The sequence below is a fragment of the Cervus canadensis genome, chromosome 29 (assembly GCF_019320065.1).
Source record: "Cervus canadensis isolate Bull #8, Minnesota chromosome 29, ASM1932006v1, whole genome shotgun sequence".
Classification (NCBI taxonomy): domain Eukaryota; kingdom Metazoa; phylum Chordata; class Mammalia; order Artiodactyla; family Cervidae; genus Cervus; species Cervus canadensis.
The window spans coordinates 44,437,798-44,458,532 of record NC_057414.1 but is presented as its reverse complement, the minus strand read 5'-3'; the positions used below and the strand labels follow the sequence as shown (position 1 = coordinate 44,458,532).

Genomic DNA, 20,735 nt, shown 5'->3' with positions numbered 1-20,735 from the left:
AGCTCGAGAGTTAGCCCCACCCAGTCCGCCAGGCTCCGCCCCGCCTCGGTCCCGACCCTCCACCTCGCTCCGCCCCTTATGCCCATGCCCCGCCCCTGCCAGCCCAGGCTCCTCCCCTTGGCTCTCCCCACCAACCCCTGGCTCTCCCCACCAACCCCCGCCCCTCCCCGTCCCGCCCTGGCCTGTCACCAGGCCCCCTCTTCGGCCCGGCGCCCCCTCCAGCGTGCCTTGCGCAGCGGCGGCCCGGAAGCTGGCGTGGCGCGCTAGCGGCGGCGCTCAGGCGTTCAGAGGCGGGACTTCCGGTGGCGTTCGCGTGGTCTTCCGGCCGACTCCAGGGGCCGGCGCGTCTCCGGGACATGCAGGTGAGCGGCGCCGCGGCGGCCTGGCGTCAGCGCCTCGACCTCGTGGCCTCGGTTCTCCTCCGCCGAGCGAGCCTGCGGGCTGTGCGTGTGAAAGCCGGAGGCGCGGCGTGAGGGAGAATGGGCGTGACGGCGCGAGTGGCTGAGAGGAGGTGCGAGCGGTTGTGTGTGAGGGGGTGTGAGTGGGTGTGACGGACGCGGGGCGGCGGCGCGAACCGGGACTCGCCCGCTGTCTCTCGGCCTCCGCCGCAGCCCTGGGACGCGGCGGCCTTTTCGCGCTGGAGGGCGCCGCTGAGATCCGAGGCCAGAGGCCGGGGCGGCGGGCCCGGGCCCCGGCGAGCTAGTGTCGCCCGCTCCCGCTGCGCCCAGCAGGCTGTCTTGGGCTTCCTCTGTCTTCGCCGAGGGAACTCGACGGTACCTGCTACCCGCCGTGTGGCCGGCACCCCAGAGTCGCAAGTGTCCCTCCGCCAGGGCTGGGCTTCTGCTCTTACACTGCATCCATTTCCAAGAGCACCCTCGGCCCTCCCCGCAGGAACACAGTTGGCCCCAAAATTTGTGCCCACCGGCGAGAATCTGATGGACACTACTTGATGTGGGGACGAAACCGTTCTGTTCACGGGACAGTCGGCTCTGGGTCCCGCCGGGTGTGGGTGTTGGTCACTCAGTGCGCAGCGGTCAGCATCTCTCAAACTGCACATCGCTGAGCAGAGACAAGTTGGCTGGATTAAAACTAGTTTCTTAAGGAAACGGAGAACGTGAGACTGCATCCCAGAGCAGGGTTAGCACCGATCAGCTGTTTTCTGCCTGTGCACTCAAGACACATGCACACTTGGGACGCTCATGTGTGTGCTAAGCTCTGTGGAGAGTGTGATGGAAGAGTTGGCTCTCAGACGCACTGACAGAGCCCCCAGGGACACCTCACCTTGCTGGGCTCGAACACCCCTCACATCACAGCCAGCATGTCCCCACTACCCAGTGAGGCAGTCCATCTGGAAAGTTCCACGCCACTGGAGAGCAGCCCTGCACGTGTGAGCAGCTGGGATCTCAGTGCTTCCCCCAGTGTTGTGGAGCGCACGCCAGAGCTGGCCCGCCAGAGCGGGCACAGGGTTGCAAGGGTCTGTGGCCATGCCGGCCCACTCGCGCCTGGCCTGCTTCTGTTGCCCCTGCACCGGCTGCAAAAGCCAGCAGGGCCCATCTTCTTCCTCCAGATCAGCCCCACTTCCATCCTTTCCTCTTTCTTCTTTCCCATGGTGTGAAAGCGCGGGTCACAGGGCAGGCAGATAGTGGGCAGAGGGGTCTCAACGCAGGCAGGACAGTAGGCAGACCAGCTGGCCATGGGCAGAGGCTGGGAAGGGCCACAGAATGTGCCTCCAGGTGACGGCTGAGTGGTTCCTAGGGGACCAGGTCCTGCTTGATTTCTTTTCCTGCTCCATCTTTGGGGGCCCTGACCTCCACCCTGGGGCCAGGGAGGAACCCACAGTTGTGAAAGGCCTGAGGGGGCCAGGGCTGAAGATGAGATGCCCTGCAGGCTTGGCCCCTTACAGCTCAGCAGTCACAGTCTCAGCCCCACCAAGGGAGCACCAGATGGTTCTGGGCTGCATGCCCCCACCGCCAGGCTGAGGCCGAGGAGGAGCCCAGGCCCCCGGCCATGGTGGCAAGGGGCCAGTGTTGGACCTGGGTGGCAGAGGCTGCTGTCCTGGATGGATCTTACGGCCGGGAAGGGGCAGAGGGTGGCAAATCAGGCCTGAGTCTCCATATCCTTCCCCACCCCCCTCAAGAGCACTTGATCAGCCGGGGGTGCTGCTCTGGGGGCAGTGGGATGAGGGAGGCTCCTGGATTCCCCGACCCAGGCCCTGTCCTGAAGGTCCCAGGCGGTGACAGCCTAGACCGGGTGTGTGCTGTCTGTGCAGGACTGTAGGCTAAGGGGGAGGTTTGCAGGGGTGAGGGGAGTGAGCTCCGGGCCAGGAGGTCGTGGTGGTGGAGTCCCCGGGCGTGCCATGGGCCTGGCTCTGCTGTCTCCCAACAGGGCACACCCTGCCTGGCCAGGGCTCTGGTGTCCCCAGGGGTGTCCGCCCAATGGGCAAGGGCCTGGGTTGCCTGTGGGGTCTCCTCTGGACCAGCTGGACTTTGGTCAGGCTGAGAGGGGACGTGCTGCCGGGACTGAGACACTGTTGACCCGACAGGCTCTGACGCCGACTGTCTCAAAACCTCAACAAGGAGTGCACGTGGCCCGGCCCTGCGTGTTTCCCAGCTGTCCCCAGAGAGAAGGAGGTGGAGGCGGGGTGGTGGTGCTGGTGGGATGAGAGTCCAGTGGGGAAGCCCAGGGAAAGAGAGCAACTAGACACCAGGCAGCCTGCACATATACTTAGCGTCCTCTTCCCTCCTTGCTGTGGGCGCACTCGTCTGAGAGATTCAATAAAGACACGATCATGCTTTGCGTGTGCACGTTGTGACATTTGTACTGGGGGGTTGTGAGCACCGCGGTGCCCTCAGGATACCAGCATCTGGGAGTGTGGGGTTTGAACAGCTGCAGTGAGTGTCTTCGAACGTTTCCCATGTAGACAATAAGTCCCTCAAAGTGGAATTTTATAAAAGAAAAAAAGGAAACACCGGTCGGAAAGCACAGTATTTGTGACCAGGTTGTCACCTGAACTTGGATTCCCAGGAACAGCTCTGAGGGTGAAGCTGCCATGGTCCTTGAGGTTGTGTCATCCTGATAATCCTCACAGCGGGGAGGCGAGGAGGTAGTGGGGGTGGTGATGCTGTTTCATCTCAGCGTCCGTTCCTTTGGTTGCTGGTGAAGCCGAGAGCCGAGATGCTCTTTTTGGGGCTTGAGGGGGTCTGTGTGTTGTGAGGGGTTTGTGTTATGGGGTGTTTCTGTGTGTTACACTTCTTCACGTCTTTTCTGCATTTTACAGAGTGATTTTTTTTTCTTATTGGGAGTGTTTTTTTTCTTAATTTGTATGAGATCTTTGTATGTCATCTATAGAAACGGGGTAGAAGTTCATTGTCAAGTATTTTACTGTTTTGTGTTTTATTTCTTTAAACCGGTTTTTTATCTGCTAAATGAAAGGGTCATGTTTTTATGTAGCATAATGTAGACATTTTGCTAGTAGCTTCTACTGATGCTGATTTAGGTGGAAAAGCATCCCTCTGTCCAGCTTCCGCCCCAAGTTTACGTACACAGGCATGTTTTCTTCTAGTCCTCTGCACGGCTCTGTGGTTTTACACTCAAGCCAGTAGCCGGTAGCCAGAATGTCTCTGTGCTTGTGGAGGGTGGAGGCCAAGCTTTGCTCAGTCGGCCGGCTGTGGTTAGGGCAGCCCTGAGGCAGTGGGACGGCTCCTGGCCTGCAACAGGGAATGCCCTTTCAGGCGTCTGGGGGAGCCGGGGCCCAGCGATGCTGGCTGCTGGACTCCGGCTGTCGGGGCTGGCTCGTTGCCCGGCTTAGTGCTGGGAGGCCCCAGGCTCCGTCAGGACCTGGGAGGCAGGGGGAACACCCATCTGCCGGGGTCTCCACGGGCTCTGTCTCTCTGCAGCCCCCTGGACCCCGAGGTTAGACCCTGCTGCGACCCGCTCAGCATGCGGGCACTCCTCAGCATGCTCTGGCTTGCCCTGGCCTGCAGCTCTGTGCACGCCACCCTGTCGAAGTCAGATGCCAAAAAGGCTGCCTCGAAGACACTGCAGGAGAAGGTTGGTGGTCTGGGGACTTGCCAGAGGGCTGACCATCGTACCTCCTTGCCCACTGGGGGCTGTGCGCCGGGGCCTGGGAGCCAACTGTGAGCGGGGAGCTTCACCTCCGGGAGGCCAGCACCGTCCCTCTCGGGGCTCCAGCTGGCCGGCCTCGGAGGGAGCAGCTTCTGGTGCTGGGGCCCGAGGGCAGGCCTGCCCCACTGGCCTCGTGGCTCTGCCCGTGGCCCCGGTTCCCTCCCTCGACCCCTGTGCTCCTCCCTGCTTCGCGGGGCGAGTCAGTTGAGCTCTGCCGAGTGTGGCTGTGTTTGTGCGGGTTTCTGGGAAGGCCCGGGGAGGCAGGGTGAGTCTTCAGGGACTGTCCACCCCGCCTGATGGCCTTGCCCTGCAGGCTTCGGTCAGCAGCGCTGGTCCTGGGACAGGGTCCCTATTGACTGAGAGGACGCTGCTGCCCCGGGGCTCAGCCTGGGGACACGCCCTGACCGCGTCCTCCCTGCCTTCCCACCTCAGACTCAGGTTTCGGGCAAGCCCGCCCAGGAGCGGGGTCTGGTGGTGACGGACCTCAAGGCTGAGGACATCGTCCTTGAGCACCGCAGCTACTGCTCGGCCAAGGCCCACAAGAAGCACTTCGCCGGGGACGTCTTGGGCTACGTCACACCGGTAGGCCGGGCCAGGGGTGAATGGCGGACCCTGAGGGCAGGGTGGCTGCTTGGGTCTGCATCCTCACCTCCCCGGGCACTCTCACCGAGGGAGCGGTAGAAGTGATGCCTCCCAGCAGAGGGACCAGGGTCGTGACAGAGTCCTGCTGCGCACGAGGCGGGCGGCCCTGCGGAGCCCCCTCTGGAGGTGGTCGTGCCCTCTGGCCCCCACTGCCAACAGGCTCACTCGTTCTCCCCTCTCTGCCAGTGGAACCGACACGGCTACGATGTCGCCAAGATCTTCGGGGGCAAGTTCACCCATGTCGCCCCCGTGTGGCTGCAGCTGAGGAGGCATGGCCGCGAGATGTTCGAGGTCACAGGCCTGGACGACGTAGACCAAGGTTCTGATGCCATCGCTTGTCTGTGCCCATCCTGGGGGTCTGGGAGAGTGAATGTGAGAGAGTGTGTGTGTGGGGGGGTGTGTGTGTGTGTGTGTAAAGACGAGTGAGTCTGGGAGAGTGAATGTGAGAGTGTGTGTGTGTGTGTGTGTGTGTAAAGACGAGTGAGTCTGGGAGAGTGAATGTGAGAGAGAGTGTGTGTGTGTGTGTGTGTGTGTGTGTGTGTGTGTGTGTGTAAAGACGAGTGAGTCTGCATGTGAGAGTACTTGAGTGTCATGCTTGCCTGGCATTCAGCTGCATCCCTATTCTCCCTCAGCGGTTTGTACACGGTGTCCCGGGGAGGATCTATGGAGGAGGCATCCAGGACAGTGGCCGGGAGGAGGCGAGGGTCTGGCTGTCCTGACAGCCATGTTTTGCACCTGAGTTTGCTTGGGTGTTTCCCCCTTTGTTTTCAGAGAGAGGATGTGTTGACCAGAAGCGGGGTTCCCTGACTCTAGGGGGCCCGTGGGTCAGAGGACAGCTGGGCAGCATCAGCTCCTGCTCTCTGGTGCCCTCAGCTCTGAGAGAAGGGCCGGGCCCCTTGGGGTGGTGGCCCTGGTGCGGCCACTTGCCCCCAGCCCTGGCTGCTCTGTGGGGGGGTGGGGGGCGGGCGCAGGACCCCAGACTCCCCAGCCACCTCCCTTCCGTGCTCCTGCGCTGGGCCCACAGCCCCTCCTCCTGGGGGAGGTCAGGTCAGGGGGCAGGGGCAGGGGCTGTGCCCCCACGCTGACCATCCTCTCCACGTCCCACAGGGTGGGTGCGGGCAGTCAGGAAACAAGCCAAGGGCCTGCGCATAGGTGAGTCCAGTGGGCCCAGGGGGTCAGGGCTGTGGGCCATTAGGCCCCACCCCAGCAGGTGGAGGTCCTGGAGCGCGCTGGATAGGGGAGGGACCCAGAGTCCTCACACCTGCCTGCTCACCCAGGCCACGCTGCCTAGCGTGTTGGTCCCTCTTCTGACGGATCAGAAACGAGGCCGCCCCAGCCCGGCATTCATGGCCTCGGTCCAGCCGGACCCCAGTGGCCCTGCTGCCCACCTTGCTCAGCCCAGCAAGGCCAGCCCCTTCCCCTGTGGTCTTTCCCTCCCATCTCTCCATTCACCCTTGAGGGTTCATGGAGCTCTCCTGGGGGCCATGCCCAGGGGTGACACTCACCCTGCCCTGCCCATTCTAGAGCCCATGGCCGGTGAGGGAGGGACGCATCGCCAAGTACACTGGGGCCTGGAGGGGGCCGGGCCTGGGAGAGGACCTGCAGTTCGTTTCACGGGGAGCTGGTGGGGGATGGGCCAGTGAGAGCCGGGCAACAAGGAGCCGGACAAGCTGGGGTCTGGGCATTCAGGGACTTGATGGGTGAAGGGAGGAAAGGGCCAGCAACTGCGTCCCCCGCACCACCCGTGCCCCTCCCTCCCCAGGCCATGTGGCAGCGGGGGGCCCACCCGACTACTGGTGGTGGTCGTTCTGCTCTGGAGGCCACAGGCCGGCAAGGAGGGTCACGGTCTGCACGTCTGCCCCCAGTGCCCCGTCTACGGTTCGAGGACTGGACGTACGAGGACTTTCAGAGCGTCCTGGACAGCGAGGATGAGATTGAGGAGCTCAGCAGGACTGTCGTCCAGGTGGCCAAGGTGATGCCCGGGGCTCCCTCCTGACCACGTGCATCTCGGGTGCAGGGGCTGCCCTCCTGGGGGACGCATCACCCAGGCCGGTGCCAGGCTGTAGGGCAGAGAGAGCCCTTCAGGGCCCCAGGGGGTATTTGGGGAGGCATGCGAGTGGCTGGGACCAAGAGCTGCAGCTTCTCTGCTCGGGCCTGCAGTTGGGAGGGGGAAGCCAGGGTTGGCTTTGCCTGCCGCAGGCAGGAGCCCCTCCTCCTGGAGCCCTGCCCGCCTGCCCCTGTCCTTCCAGGGCCAGCACTTCGACGGCCTGGTGGTGGAGGTCTGGAACCAGCTGCTGGTCCAAAAGCATGTGTGAGTGGGCCTGGGTGGCGTGCGGGGCGCGGGGCGTGCACCAGGTCCTTCCCAGCTGTGGGGGTCGGGAAGAGGCTGAGGCCGGACGTGGAGGGACCTCGTCTGGGGGGAGGGCCGTCTTCCCACAGCCTGTGCCGGGGCCGGAGCGGAACCCCGAGGTCAGAGCAGCTCCAGGAAGCCTGGGAGCGGCTGCGGGCTGGTGGCCGGCTGAGCACCGATGGGGCTGGCCCAATGGGGCCTTCAGGGGACTTGGCGAGGAGGTGGCCCAGCAGGACCGGGGCGCCTGCGGCAGATGGCCATGGGCTCCTCTGGGAGAAGGTCCTGCCATCCATCCTCGGCCCTGCCTCAGCCGGCTTGGGGGCCGCGGGCAGGGCTCCCTCCATCCCTCCAGCAGCTGCGGGCTGCTCTCCGCCTGCCCGGAGGCAGCATCCTCAGGCCTGTTAGTGCAGCAGGAGGGTTTTCTTGAGGGGCCGTGCAGGGCTCCGGGACTCCCACCCAAGGCCCAGGAAGCCACTCCTGGAGCCTGGCCTGCTGGGCTCTGCCTGGGGGTGGGGAGACGCCGCTGCCTGCCTGGGGGTGGGGGCAGCCCAGATGCCTGCGCGGCTGTGGTTCCTGCTTCTCTGCTCAGACCACACTCCCCCACTGTGGGTGCTTCTGGAAGGCTCCCCCGTGTGCACTTGTTCCCTGGGGGCGCCCCGAGGCCGGAGTTGAGAAGGAGGACGGGTGGAGAACGAGGGCCCCGTGTTGGGAGCTGACCCCCCACTGCACTCTGGTGGCCCCTCTGGTGGCTTTTGGTTGAGAGATGATCCCTGCACCCGCCGGGCTCTGCCTCGGTCCCTGCTGCGTGGTCCGTCCTGCCGAGGACGCCTGAGCGGGGCGGGGGTAGATGGCTTCTTCCGGGCGGCCTAGGAGGGTTTGCACAGCAGGCATGCGGCAGGACGAGCCGGGGCTCCCGGCGGGGCAGGGGCAGGGTGCGGGCCAGCCAGCCCAGCAGATGGCTTTGGACCCGGCTCCCTGGGTGTGTGATGAAGGCGATGCACCTTGTCCCAGCCCTGGGCAGCAGGTCCCCAGGCCCCTCCCAGGACAGCCTCCTGTGGAGGAGCGAGTGGGAGCTGCCTGGCTGTGGCAAGAAGCCTGTCTCTTGCGTTCATGCCAGCAGGCCAGTGGGCTGGCGGCCCCGGGAAGCCCTGGGGACTTCGTTCCAGCAGAGCCCGCCAGGCAGGCGCTGCCCCTGGGCCACAAGAGCACCTCCCCTTCTCAGAGACTCAGCCCCCTGGGTGGTCCCCAAAGCCGAGCAGGCACTGATGGTGATGGATGCCAAGGGCACAGGCGGTGTGCCAGCTCCCGGCCTCAGGGAGGGGCCGACCTGGGTTCTGCAGCCCATGTGTCCCCCGGGGGCATCCCTGAGCCCACAGCCACAGCCGGAGTGGTGTCTCCTTGGCCCTGGGGTCCCCCCGCTGAGGGTGGGCCCCACGAGACTCAGAGGCTGGAGTGGCGTCTCCTTGGCCCTGGGGTCCCCCCGCTGAGGGTGGGCCCCACGAGACTCAGAGGCTGGAGTGGCGTCTCCTTGGCCCTGGGGTCCCCCAGCTGAGGGTGGGCCCCACGAGACTCAGAGGCTGGAGTGGCGTCTCCTTGGCCCTGGGGTCCCCCCGCTGAGGGTGGGCCCCACGAGACTCAGAGGCTGGAGTGGCGTCTCCTTGGCCCTGGGGTCCCCCCGCTGAGGGTGGGCCCCACGAGACTCAGAGGCCGCCCCGTGCCCGCCTCCGCAGGGTGGGCCGCAGCTGTGCCCCGCGCCGCCTTGCGTTGTGCAGACTGGCTCGAGCTGAGAGGGGCTGAGGGTGCATGGCCCCCCCACCTGCCCGCGCTATGCGGGGGCACTCGCCGCCTCTGCTGCAGACCGAGGTGGCCCTGCGGGGCTGTGGGGGAGGACCTGGGTCGGTCGCTGGGCCCACAGCCGCCCAGGCAGTGTGGGGCCAGGCCAGAGTGGACCCAGCACGGAGTTGGCCCAAGACCTGCCTTCCCGGCAGGGCGGCCCTTGGGGGGCTGAACCAGCCGCTCCGCGGTCCACGCACGGCCAGCAGCCCGGGGCTGGTGCCTCCAGACAGGCGTTCCCCGGGGACGCTGCCCACCAGACCTGAGATGCCGCCACGTCCCGCACCCTTCGTGACCAGAGGAGCCATGGGCTGTCTGCCTTTCTGTCCCTCACCTGGCAGCCTGCTGCCCATGGAGATGCTTCTCCTTGGGTCCAGGCACGCCTGGTGGAGCAGTCGCCGCTGACTGTCCTTACTGCCCTCCTGGAGCTGAGGAAGGCGGAGCTGTGTGTCGGCGACTGCTTGGGGTGGGGGTGACTGCATGAGGGGGGCGGGCAGTCAAGGCAGCCTCCCTGGGCGGGAGGTCAGGGCCCCAGCACAAGGCCCCGTCAGTAGAGCTGCCCCCGCGCCCTGGGTGTAGGGCACCCCTGCCTGCAGCACCCCAGGGTCACGGGCTCCTTCCTCATCTCTGCCTGGCTGCTATCCAGGAGGGTCCAGAGGTGACGGCCCCTCTCTGCTCCGCCCCCTGTGGCTCGGGGGTCGGGGGCCATGCAGGCCAGGTTGGGTGGAGGGTGACCCATCCTCCGCTCCTCTGCAGGGGCCTCGTTCACCTGCTCACCCACATGGCTGAGGCGCTGCACCAGGCCCGGCTGCTGGCTTTCCTGGTCATCCCGCCAGCCGTCGCCCCGGGGTAAGTGCTGTGCCTGCTCGCCCGGGAGGTCCTTTCTGGCCCCCACCTGGCCCGGCCACGCTGGCCACTGCCCGTGTTGGGGGGGACCCCATCAGCACGTGGGATGCCTCAGTGTCCTCGGCACGTCCTCGCAGGTCCGCAGCTCAGGGCCCAGACTGCCTCAGGCCAGGCCTCCTGCCGCTCAGCCTGGTCGCTTCCTGCCACCCCAGCCCCGTGGCAGGGAGCTGGACCTGGTGCCGGCTGTCAGCGCTGTGGCCTGACCACCATCCAGCCCACGGCCGGCACGGAGGAGGCCCGGGTGGGGACCTGAGGGGCTGAGCTAAGGGGTGGCAGGGGCCCAGAGGGGCCAGTCATCAGCTCACTGCAGAGTTCGGGCCAGTGAGTGGGATGGGGCGGGTGGCCTCTGGACCCTGCTGTCTGGCCTCACACAGAAGAGGCCGCCCCAGCAGCTCTGGGTGGCTGCCTTCCTGTGCCTGACGCCCCCAGCCCGCGGGAGGGCCTTGGCCCCAGGTGTCACCTCCGACGCTTCTGAGTGTGTGCTCATGCGTGGAACACACTTGTGTGAGGGGCCAGTGGTCCTCCTGGGGTGGGGGCCCTGGTCTGGAGGGCTGGGGCAGTGGACGCACGCGTGGTCCGTGGGCTCAGCTGCAGGTGCAGCATCTGTTTCCAGGATCTCTGGTGTCTGTCGGTTGGGGTGGGTCGGGACAGGCGGAGCCCCAGTTGACGTTTGTGATTGGCCATCGGGGCCATTGGTGGAGCTCCTCCAGCCCAGGGAGGGCCCGGGTCGCGGGCGGGACTGGCCCCCTTGCAGGCCCCTCCTGCTGACAGGTGTGCAGGGCAGACCCCCGTGTGCTGGAGGGTGTGAGGGAGGGTGAGCGGGCCTGACACCCCTGGGGGCGCTGACCCCTAGGCCTGGGCTCCGAGGGCGGTGGGCTCGGGACGGGGTGGGGAGCAGCTTTCCAGCCAGCACGCTCTCTGCCCCCTGAGCTCCTGGGCTCCCTCCCTCGGCAGTGACCGGGGGGGGGGGGGACGCGCCCTTGGGGGGCAGTGAGAGGGAGACCGGGGGCGGGGGCCCTGGCCTGTGTGGCCCAGGCTGACGGCGGGGTCCTGGGCATGGCTGCCTCTGCTGGCCCCGGGCACGTCTTAGGGGCACAGTCCAGCTGCACCCTCGTGCTGGTGAGCAAGCCTTCCTTCCTGCAGAGGCCCCGGTGGCCAGGCTTTGTCTCGTTGGCTTTGTCCTTCTCCACCCGCACTTCTGGACAGCAGCCCAGCGGAGGAACTAGTGAGCTGTAAACAAATTTCTTGGTTTTTCTGCCGCGTCAGTCTCTTCTTAGAGGCGGCACTGCTGCCCGTGGGAACAGCAGCCCAGGAGCGTGTCTGCGTGGCAGCCTTTTGCTGCCGGTGGCCTATGTCCCCCCCCCCCCATTTGGGTTCTGTTGGCACGGGTGACCATCCTGACCTTGAGCCCTGCTCCCGATGTCACAGCGTGGCCCCGACTGATGGTCCAGCGCCAGTCAACAGGTTTAATTAGAGCTTTGCGTCATCTTTGCTCTAGGAGGGCCCTGAGTCAGTTTTCGCCTCAGCCCCTTAGGCTGTTTCTTCTGAGAATCGAGCTCCCAGACCCCGGGAAGGAGCTGACCTCAGGCACGGTGGACCGACTTCCCTCCCAGGACCTTCCCCGCAGGGAGCTCGCATCCTCATGGGCGGGTGTCCCCCTTGATGGGTGCTGCACCCAGCTGTTCTCCAGCTACCCCCGGGGTTAGGGTCACCACGGGAAGGGGGTGGGTGGGGTCCTTCCCCAGGGGGGACACCCCTGCCCAGGCTGACCCCTGTTAACGTCTCCTGAGCTCCAGGGGTGGCCTGGGGCCAGACTGTGGAGGCTCAGCGGGGCCGTGGGCAGGGGTCACCCCTGGACACACAGTGGGTGCAGGCAGCAGAGGTCCAGCCGGAGGGGAGGGCCCTTGCTGACGGGTGGGGATGGCCGGACCTACAGGCACGGTTCTGCTCTGACCACGTAGGGCGGCTGCAGGCAGGAGGCCCTGGGGTGGGCCCGCAGCGGGCAGTGGTGGGAGCCGACAGCAGGCCCACCATCTTGCCTGCTGGGCCACCGTGGATACAGCTCTGCGGGCAGTGTCCGTGGGCCGGAGGACGCCCCACCTGCCCTCAGTGGCAAGGCCAGGGAGGTGCGTGGTCTGCGCTGGTCCTGGGGATGCTCGGCCTGGAGAGGACTGGTCCGGGGTGGGGCTGGGGTGTCCAGCCCAGTAGGCTGCATTTTGCCCTGGGGGTTGCGGCTTCACGGTGTCGGGTGGTTGTCGGGGCCGGGATGGAGCAGGGAGCGTGGCCTGAAACACTGGGGGCCGCTGTGGGGTCCACGCTGCCCGGCATCTCCCGGCTGAGCACGGTGGTCTGGAGCATGGCCCCAGCCTGTGGCCATCACCGCCCAGTGGACACGTCTGGTTCCCAGCTGCGTCCCATGCTCCTGGCCACAGCCAGTGCCTGTCAGGGGTTCTCGCCTGTGTCCCCCAGGGCTCTGGGGCTGCTGGCCACAGTCCCCAGGAGCCTGGTGTCTCTGGGAGGCCTGGGTCAGGCCTCCAGGCCCCTCCCTCTGAAGCCGGAGGCTGGGGGCAGGGGCCTTTGCTCATCGGGCTTGGGGCAGCCTGGTGATGGGATGTCTTAGGGTCGCCTGGACTCCGTGGAACTAGTGACTGAGGCCGAGGTCCACATGGTGGGCCGCCCCTGCCCAGGGATCGGAGGCACTGGCCGAGAAGACGGATTGTCTTCTCTGCCCACACAGTGGGGGACGCAGAGTCCCCTGCGCCCCGCCCAGGGACAGGCGGCAGGCGGGCTGGCTGTCAGCTGTGTCCCACCTGCCCAGACCTGAGGCCCCCAGAGGCAGGGCACCGTGCCTGAGGCTGAATGGAAGCAGGCGGGCCTGGGCTGCCCCTGCCCACGTGAGAGAGGCCTCTGGGGCCTGGGCAGGAGGTGGGGATCTCCGCTGGAGCCGTGACCCAGCTGCAGGCCACCTCATGCACCCAAGCGCTGCCCACCTCTGGGAAAGGGACCGAGGTGTCTTCCTAGAGCAGGGGCGGAAGGGGCCTGAGCTGGGAGCCCCAGGCCGGCATGCCCCGTCCTCCGCTGAGCCCAGGTCAGCTGGGGAGAGGCTGTGACCACAAGGTGGGCATGGAAACCACACCATCTCTTTGCAGGACCAACAAGCTGGGCATGTTCACGAACACAGAGTTTGAGCAGCTGGCGCCCGTGCTGGACGGCTTCAGCCTCATGACCTACGACTACTCCACAGCACAGCCGTGAGTGGGGCGCCCGGGGCCCCGCGTTCTGGCTCGGCACACAGGTGCCCAGCCCTCAGCGGGCCTGTACACTGGATGCCTGGGCGAGGTCCTGCTTCCCACCAGCCTGCTCAGGCTGTGTCCCTTGGTCAGCTCGCAGCTCCAGAATCACGAAGGGCCCAGTCTCTTCTCCCAAAGCCCACAGTTGGCCTTGTGTCAGGCAACCTTCTTGTTTTGGGGTGACTTAGGGCAGCTGGCCACCCCATGGGAATGCCATCCCAGGGTGTCCATCCATGCCTCCCAGCCCTGGCTGCCCCATGCCGGGTACTGGGCCCACCTCCACGCCCAGGAGATGGTGCTCCTGTGTCGGGGGTCACGCTGCTGCCCCGGGCCTCCGCTGAGCGCTCTGCCGCCTGAGGGTCCCGGGCGAAGTAGACACCCAGCCCGGGTCCAGCGTGGCCGTCTGTCTGCTGCTGTCCTTGCAGTGGTGTGCGTGGACTCCTGCTGCGACCCGGGCGCCCGAGGCCTCGGCCCGGTGCTGAAGCCTACTCCTCTCCAACCCTGCAGGGCTGGCCCCAACGCACCGCTGCCCTGGGTGCGAGCCTGCGTCCAGGTCCTGGACCCCAAGTCCAAGTGGCGGAGCAAGATCCTGCTGGGGCTCAACTTCTATGGCATGGACTACTCGGCCTCCAAGGACGCCCGCGAGCCCATCATCGGGGCCAGGTGAGCCGGCGGCCCCGTCTACCACGACACCCTTGTTCCGGGAGGTGGGGGGCTGCAGTGGGGAGGCCGGGCAGGGTCTGATCTCAGGCCGGCTGTCCGCGGGGTGCCATCCCGGCACCCCCTCTGGCCCTGTGTCAGCGGGAGTGTCCCTGACACGGCACAGGTGGCCTGCCACCCCAGCGTCCTCTGCTGTGGCCTGGATGAGCCCTTGGTGTTCCCGGCCGCGCGGTCGCGCTCCTGCTCGGTGTCGGCTGTCTGTGCTGGGCTCTGAAGCTGCTGCTGCGCAGACAGCCTGGGCGCTTCATCCCACGACCTGCTCACCCCCACGTGGTCTCCACACTGGTCCCTGCCCAGCCCCACTGCACTGCGACAACCACGCGCCTTCACGGAGATTTGTTCACGTTCTTTGCACCTGGTTTTCCCTGCGCTTTTTAAACCTTGGGGCTTATCCTTTTTATCGTGTTTGGTGGTAGCCAGCTTCTCAGCTCTCCCTTTCTCTCCTCCCTTTCCAGGCCCACGACACTTGTGTGTCAGGCGGTCTCTTTCGCCCCTGCCCGGCGACCCTCACTTTGTCTCGGGGGGCTCTGTTTCTGTTTTCTCTGGCTCAGTTTTCCTTGCTGTCTTCAAGCCCACACACCGTTTCCTGGTCATGTCCTACGCGGGGTCTCTTCCTCCCGTGTATCCCGGTAGCTCTCGTCTGGGGTTTTGTCTGGGACGCCAAGTGTGTGTGTGGAGGCTGCCGGGCAGGCCAGCCCTGTCCCCTCCATGTCCCCGAGCGGCTCTCCGGGGGCCTCTGCTCGGGCCACACGTGCGTTTCACCCAGCCGCGCGCTCTCAGCCCCCTGTCCTCACGCTGTGAGCTGCCGCGACCCGTGAACGCTGTGAGCTGTCCTGTGAGCAGGGACCGTCCTGAGGCCAGTGATCCGAGTGTGTGTGCCCACTGCTGCCCCCCCGTGGGCAGGATCACCTGCAGGCCCGCTGGCCGTGGGGACACAGCACGCCGCCCAGCGCCTGAGCACCGGCCGCTTGCCCGCTGGCCTCGCCCCGCCCGTGCTGTGCTCCCTCGGGGCTGCCCTGCGGAGGGACAGGCCGCTGGGTTGGCCCTTGGTTGGCCTCGGGAGTTCCAGGAGGCTGTTCGGCAGCCGCCCACCCGGCGGGGTGCCACATGTGTTTCCTGGGCGAGTCCCTGGAGTCGGGAGCGCCGTGGGGGGAAGCTGGACAGGAAGGCTCTGCCCTGGGCTTGCTGAGGTCACCCAGCTGAGGGGCCCCCCACCGTGCCTGGAGGCAGAACAGGGAGGGCAGCCTGTGGGGGCGGGGCAGAGGGTTCCCGGGCCCAGGGGCGTGCCAGGGACCACCCCAGAGGGCACGGACCCCAGAGGGTGCCGCCCGCTTCCCTTGACCTCCAGGCGCCCACTCGGGTCCTGCCCAGGGCGCTTACACTGGGTAGAGGCTGAAGGAGTTTGAGGTGGGGTGACTGCTGTCCTGAGGGGTTATGTGGGTCTCTGAGGGGCCATGGGCAGGGGGCTGCTGGGAAATCTCGCCAAGGCCCTTCCTCCCAAGGCCTCAGCAGGGTGGACGGCCAGGGAGACGGGGCCTGGGGCTCTGCTCCAACCCCCTCGGCTGCTGGAGGCCCAGCAGAGCCCATCCGAGAGCCCCTCCCTCGGCCTGGTGACCACGCCCGCTGCCACCTCCTCCCCAGGGCCCTGGGGCGTATGCTGCCTCTGCCCTGGGGGAGCCTTGGGCAGGGGCTGGCCCGGGTTGCCCTGACACCCTCTGCCCACAGCCGATTCCTTCCAGACCATCCCCTGCATCCTCAGGCCTGGGGGCTCTGGGGACAGGGGCAGAGCCTCTGCGGGGCAGGGAGTAGCCCCCCTCAGGCGCATCTGGGGTGCCAGATGGGAGAGTTCAGCGAGGCCCCAGATGGAGGCCTGTCTGGGGGGTGGGGGGGCTGCCTCTGCAGGGAGTGGGTGTATTCACAGGCCCAGGGCCCCGGAGTCATAGCCCACCAGGACGTGCCCCTCACTGGACACCCCCAGGAGCCCTGAGCGGGCGACCAGCAGGTGTGGGGGCAGTGAGCCTGGGGCCATGGCGCCCTGCTGCCCTCCTGATAGCAGCCCAGGCCGGCCTGTCCCTGGGCCACCCACCCTCCCGGCTCAGCCTCCCCGGCGCTGACCTGGCCGTGTGTGGCAGGCGTCACCGGGCCCCTCCAGGGACAGCGGGGGATCAGCGCCTTCCCATCTGCTCCTCACACAGCCGGGGCCTCCAGCAGGGGCGGGAGGCCGGCTCTGCCTGCCGGGGAGTGGGAGGGGTCTCATGGCCTCCCGCCTGCCTCGGCGGGGAGGCGGTCTACACTCTGGATGCGCTGGCCACTGCCTCTGCTCTCCAGCCCGGGTGACTCAGAGGCCCCATCGCCCCACGGCCTCACTGCTCCCCGACCTTGAGAGTCGCGGTGGCCGTGAAACAGCCTCGGGAGGCCGGGCACCCCACGTGCAGACTCACGACCCCCACAGGCCTGGGTGCTGATTCAGGGGTCACCGTGGTTGCTGACCCCCACTCTGGGAGTCTGCCGCACTGCCCTGGTGGTCAGGGTGCCCGCCCAGCCCCCTGAAGGCCCCCAGGCCAAGTGGGCCCACACTCCCCTGCAGCATCCAGACTGGGCTTGCCTCTGCTCAGGGGCCGCCGGGACCTCTGTGAGAGCCAGCCCCGGCAGAACACAGCCAGACGGGCCCAGGGCTGGGCTATGCCCGGCAATACTCCCCCACCACTCACGGGCCAGGGGGCGCGGGGTCGAGGCCACAGGGCTTGGGGAGGCTGCCCGTGCGGCCCTCCTGCCCGGGTCTCGCGCCGCCTTGGACGGGGCTGGCAGCTCCCGCAGCTCTGGGTCTGGCCCGTCTCCGCTGAGACCCTCTCCTCCACCGGCCCCTGGGCCTCGCGGACCCCCTGGGCTCCTGAGCCTCCTGCCCTCACTCTGTGCCCGGGGCCTCCCTATGCACCTTTGACCACTCATCGCATCCCTGCCGGGTCTCCCCTGGGGGACGCTCCAGGGGTCCCACGGGGGTGCTGCTGCCTGTGGGTGACGTGAGGTCTTCCGTGTAAACTGCCTGTGGGTCCTGGGAGCTGAGATGGGGGAAGGGGTGCCTCCTCGCATCGCCTGTGGTGGTGCCCACCGGACTACCCATGTGGGCCTGCAGCAGAGGACCCTGTGCCTTCCACACGCCCAGCCAGGTCCTCAGCAGCTCGGAGGCGGCGCCCTCCGGGGCGGGTCCTGTGTGGGTTGCAGCACCAGCCATGTCTTGCCCAGGGGCCCTCAGTCCTGCAGGGGCCACGGCAGAGAGCGCAGGGCGCCCAGGCCCCAGTGGGGGGCGGGAAGCCCACCCCGGGCTGGTCTCCCCGTCGCCCTGACAGCCCCCGTTCCGCCTGCTCTCTGCTCACTCACCCAGAGTGGGGGAGCCGTGCAGCTCGTCTCTGGGCCCTGAATCCTCCGCCGACCTGTCTGCTGTGTCTTCGTCTATGATTCTCTTTGCTGTTCCCTGAACCCTTCTTCCCGAAGGCTGACAACTTTTTTGAGCGGGGAGGTGTCATTCACACGCTGTGAGGTCCGCTTGTGGCAAAGCGCCTGACTCAGCAACGTTCAGAACCTCGTCAGGCTGTGCGGCCACCTCCTCTGTTTCCACAACGTCTCGGCGGCCCCCCCCCCCGGCCCCTGAGGCCACTGACCTGGGATGGGGTCCGTCTGTGACTTGCCTGGGCGGGACGTTTCTCAGAGATGGGTCAGGCGGCCAATGGCCGAGGCCTTCCGTTTTAGCTCAGGGACCGCGCGGCCCCGTCTGTGCCTTTCGCTCATTCACCCCTGCCGCCCACCGCAGCCCCTCCACCTGGGCCGCCCCTGTGGTCCTGCTCTCACTCCACAGCGGTCTGCTCAGCTGTCCCCACCCAGGGCGGTCACTCCCTGCCCCTCCACCTCCCACCCCAGTGAGCATGGGGTCCTGAGTGGACCCAGCCCTGGCACTGCCCGGCCTTAGCCTCTGGGATGAGGAACTGACCCCAACAGAGCAGCCTCAGCTGCCCCCACAGCCCACCTGCTCCAGCAGGCAGCCCCCCATGAGGAGTGCGTGGCCAGGGCTCCCGAAACCCCAGGGCCTGGAGCCAGCTGCTGAGCAGCATCTGCCCGACCCAGGACAGGACTCGGGGGCTCAGAAACGTCCACCCCACCCCACGTCCCAGATCACCTTAGCCTCAGGGCAGACGGCTCCAAAGCGGCAAGTGATCCTTGTGATTCCAGGAGCATGACTGTGGTTAAGGATGATGCCATCATTTTGGACAATTGGAGCTGGTGTGGGGGGGGTTGTGGGTCCTGGCCCAGACCCTGTGGGGAGCCCCACGTCCTCCACCGTGGATTCCCCACTGCTCTGTCCAGCCCTGCCCCCCAGCACCCCACTGGCGTCAGTGGTCCAGCCCAAAGCACACAGCGCCCCCCTGGGCTCGGGGGCGGGCCGGCCGCACTCCGCCCCCCCCAGCCTGTCTGGGCGCCGGCTGCTGGCCAGGGAGACGCCGTGCGGGCTGCAGGCCCCATTGTCCTGGCCACGCGGCGCCCTGGAAACCAGCTCGTCTGCCGTGTGTGTTGGGGGCAGGTCTGAAACCGGTGCCTTTTGGCAGTGAGGCGGGCCCACCGCAGGCCTGGGGCAGCTGCGTCCACAGCGGGGAGGCAGGGAGGACAGCCTGGGTCCCCAGAGGGCTCGGACACCAGTGTTTCCCTGGAAAGGGGGCGAGGGCACGCGGAGCCGAGGCTGCTCCCAGGGCTTGCTCACGTGTCCCCAGCGGGTGGGGCCCAGGAGCACCGTCTGTGCCTCCCGGCCAGTGCTGCACCCACATTGCAGAGCCTCGTTCCGCCCGTGGTGCTGTCGGGTCAGGGCAGTGTCCCGGCCCCCACATCTCAGCAGCCTGTCAGGACCCTTGTTCCCCCCCAACCACAGCCCCGGCCTGGGTGTTCAAGAACCCATCCTGTGGTCCTGCTTCCTGGCATTCATCGTGCCCAGGCCACCCCACGTGGCCCTCCCACCCCGCCTGGTGTCGCTGGCATTCCACGGACCACTGGGGGTCGACATGCTGCCCCAGTTAGCCTTGACCTGCTGTGATGGCAAAGGCCGCCCCCACCCATCTGGGTGGGCGGGGTAGGGCTCCGCACCCACAGCCCGTCTCCCCCAGGTACATCCAGACGCTGAAGGACCACCGGCCCCAGGTGGTGTGGGACAGCCAGGCTGCAGAGCACTTCTTCGAGTACAAGAAGTGAGTGTCGGGGAGGGCCTGGGCTGGGGTCCCGTGGGCGTGGGACAAGCCTCTGCCCTGAGGCCCGACCGGCCTGAGGAGGGGCACAGACCTGCGCCCTGGGCTGGCGGGGCGGGGCCAGGAGGAGCGGAGGCTGCCGCGGACCAAGGGTTTGCTCTCTTGCAGAAGCCGCGGCGGGAGGCACGTCGTTTTTTATCCGACGCTGAAGGTGCGTGTGGGGCTGGGGCTGCGGGTGGGTGGCGGCCCTTGGCGAGGTGGCAGCGGGCAGGTGGGCCTCAGGGCTGGTGCAGCCGGGCCGATACTCCCTCCGCCTCAGTCCTTGCAGGTGCGGCTGGAGCTGGCCCAGGAGCTGGGTGTGGGGTTGTCCATCTGGGAGCTCGGCCAGGGCCTGGACTACTTCTACGACCTGCTGTAGGCCGGACCTGCATGCAGCCAGCATGCCCTTTTCCAAGAGACAGAGGGACTGATGTGCGAAATACAGACTCTTTTCCATTTCGGGAGCTGTGTGTGCTGCGGCCTCTGCGGGGACCAAGCAGGCTGGGAACCCAGGCCCCTCAGGGCAGTAACCTGGGGCAGGGGGTCCTAACAGGACCAGGGGGAAGCTAAGGATGCAGACCCTCCCGCCCAGCCTTGGCTGCATGCCCTCCGCTGGCTGTTAAAGCAGGGCCCACTGTCCCCACTGCACAGGCAGCGGTGGCCTGCAGTCCCTGAGGGTTCAGAGGCTCCAGGGCAACCCCAGGTGCCTCTCCTTGTGGACGCTCCGGCAGGCGTCACCCCAGGGCCGTGCAAAGGGACTGGCCTCCCACCCAGGAGCCTGGTGGGCACCATATGGCAAAGGCGTGGCGGAAACCGGGGCTCAGAGAGGCAGGCCCCCCAGAGCAGGGCATGGGCTGTGGTCACTGACAGCTCACTGTGGGCCGCTGCCCGCCGGCTACGGCTGTTCTACCAGGAGGGCATGTTGGGAGGAGTCACTGTTGCTGGGAGTCGAAGGACAGCTGCCCCGGCCCTGCTGTTGGCGAGCCCACCGGCTCCACGCAGAGGGCTCCCTCTGTGATGGCGCTGCTGGCCATGAGCACAGGCGCAGCTCTGGGGGGCCTGGCTGGGGGGGTTCTAAGAGGGTGGGTCCCATCCTCAGGGTCGTGGCCCAGCTGGACCCTCACAAGCTGTCCTGAGGAAGAGCCCAGCAGCTCACGGTGTGGGTCACACAGAAGATTCTAGACTGGCTGCTTCAGGTCAGTAGGTGTAGGCAGGCTCTTGGGACGGTGGGTCCGAAGTCCCCCCCTGCCAGGGCCCCCAGGGCAAGCTGTAGGCTCGGGCTGGGAGGGTGAGGGCTGGGCCAGGAGGGGCAGACTCGCCACAGGGTCCGTGTGGTCAGCACGTCGATATGGAGCCAGAGGGTGATCCGATGCCAAGCAGAAGGCTCCTCGGTCTGGGTTGGAGGATGGGGGAACCAGCAAAGGGCACGGGGAGCTGGGAAGGGGGTCCTGGGGCCGGACCCTTGGGGGCATCCACAGGGGAGAGGGGGCCCTGGAGACAAGGGCCCCACGTGCCCCGCGGAGCAGAGGGGAAACAGTCAACAGGCCTGCAAGTCCTCCGCGAGACACAGGGATGGCAGAGCCCGCCAAGCAGGGGCCTCAGGCA

At 66.9% G+C, this 20,735-nt stretch overlaps 1 protein-coding gene across 3 annotated transcripts; it reads left to right on the top strand.

The window, feature by feature from the left end:
• The first annotated feature begins 227 nt into the window (after positions 1–227).
• On the top strand, positions 228–19,594 carry CHID1 (chitinase domain containing 1). Of its 3 annotated transcripts, none has more exons than XM_043451439.1 (13): positions 228–362; positions 3,897–4,050; positions 4,558–4,707; positions 4,954–5,086; positions 5,875–5,919; positions 6,633–6,739; positions 7,017–7,078; positions 9,707–9,799; positions 13,006–13,107; positions 13,654–13,809; positions 19,014–19,094; positions 19,260–19,302; positions 19,411–19,594. In XM_043451439.1, exons 2-13 carry the CDS (start codon positions 3,940–3,942, stop codon positions 19,507–19,509), a joined length of 1,182 nt encoding a protein of 393 aa, XP_043307374.1. In that variant the 5' UTR covers positions 228–362; positions 3,897–3,939; the 3' UTR covers positions 19,510–19,594. The 3 variants fall into 3 exon arrangements, with proteins under 3 accessions (XP_043307374.1, XP_043307372.1, XP_043307373.1); XM_043451437.1 differs by lacking the exon at positions 228–362 and adding an exon at positions 369–511; XM_043451438.1 differs by lacking the exons at positions 228–362; positions 5,875–5,919 and adding an exon at positions 369–511.
• The last annotated feature ends 1,141 nt before the right edge of the window (positions 19,595–20,735 follow it).

Coding starts and splice junctions, on each gene's coding strand:
- CHID1 (XM_043451437.1), top strand. CDS start 480: ATGGGCGTGACGGCGCGAGTGGCTGAGAGGAG. Junction 4,708..4,953: donor TCTTGGGCTACGTCACACCG/GTAGGCCGGGCC, acceptor CCTCTCTGCCAG/TGGAACCGACACGGCTACGA. Junction 5,087..5,874: donor CCTGGACGACGTAGACCAAG/GTTCTGATGCCA, acceptor CACGTCCCACAG/GGTGGGTGCGGGCAGTCAGG.